The sequence below is a fragment of the Nannospalax galili genome, unplaced genomic scaffold (assembly GCF_000622305.1).
Source record: "Nannospalax galili isolate Female #2095 unplaced genomic scaffold, S.galili_v1.0 scaffold1480, whole genome shotgun sequence".
NCBI classification, from domain to species: Eukaryota; Metazoa; Chordata; class Mammalia; order Rodentia; family Spalacidae; genus Nannospalax; species Nannospalax galili.
This window is the reverse complement of record NW_008346536.1, coordinates 461,098-461,748: the sequence shown is the minus strand read 5'-3', so window position 1 is coordinate 461,748 and position 651 is coordinate 461,098. Positions and strand designations below refer to the sequence as shown.

At 75.3% G+C, this 651-nt stretch overlaps 1 protein-coding gene across 1 annotated transcript in view; it reads left to right on the top strand.

The window, feature by feature from the left end:
* The first annotated feature begins 225 nt into the window (after window positions 1-225).
* Slc2a1 (solute carrier family 2 member 1) overlaps window positions 226-651 on the top strand; it is a 30,122-nt gene continuing 29,696 nt past the window's right edge. Inside the window, exon 1 of the mRNA XM_008842838.3 lies at window positions 226-500. Within this exon, the coding sequence (XP_008841060.1) occupies window positions 483-500 (18 nt within the window). The 5' untranslated portion in view covers window positions 226-482. The remainder of the gene's footprint in view (window positions 501-651) is intronic.

Here is a 651-nt window from a genome sequence, read left to right as displayed (position 1 = left end):
CGGAGATTCGGAGAGGTGTGCGCACTTGCCCAGGGCCACACAGCGAGCGCCCCCATGGGTCGGCGCACGCCCGCAGCCCAGGAGCCGCGCCGCCAGAGAGAGGCAACGGCCCGGGTCCCTCCGCCCCCCTCCCCCGCCCCGCGCCCCCTCCCCGCGGAGCCCCGCCCCGGACGTGCACGGCCCGGGGCTCCGCCCCCAGGCTCTGCCCACACACCCCCAGTGGAGCTGGCCAATGGCCGGGGTCCTATAAAGCCAGGTCTACGCGCTCTCCAGCGAGAAGCAAAGAGGTACCACTCGCAGGCTTGCAGGTAGAGGCTCCGGCTTCTCCAGAGCGCGCGCCAGGGAGCGGGAGGTCCAGTCCAAGAGGCAGATCACAGTCGGAATCTCGGAACCGGACCGCACCGGAGCCGGAGTCCCGAGAACCGCCCGCCCGTCGCCGATAGCGCATCCGGCGCTGCCAGAGCCACCCGCGCAGCGCGGCCATGGAGCCCAGCAGTAAGGTGAGTGGCGCGGGGCCCGGGACAAAGCGGGACCCGAGCCGGGTTGCGCGCGCGGCGGGCTGGGGGCGGCCGGGAGGGCGTCGGGTGTGACCCGGCCCCGCCGCGAGGCCCCGCTTCCTTCCGGGGCTGCCGCGCGCCCCACGCGGCCCGG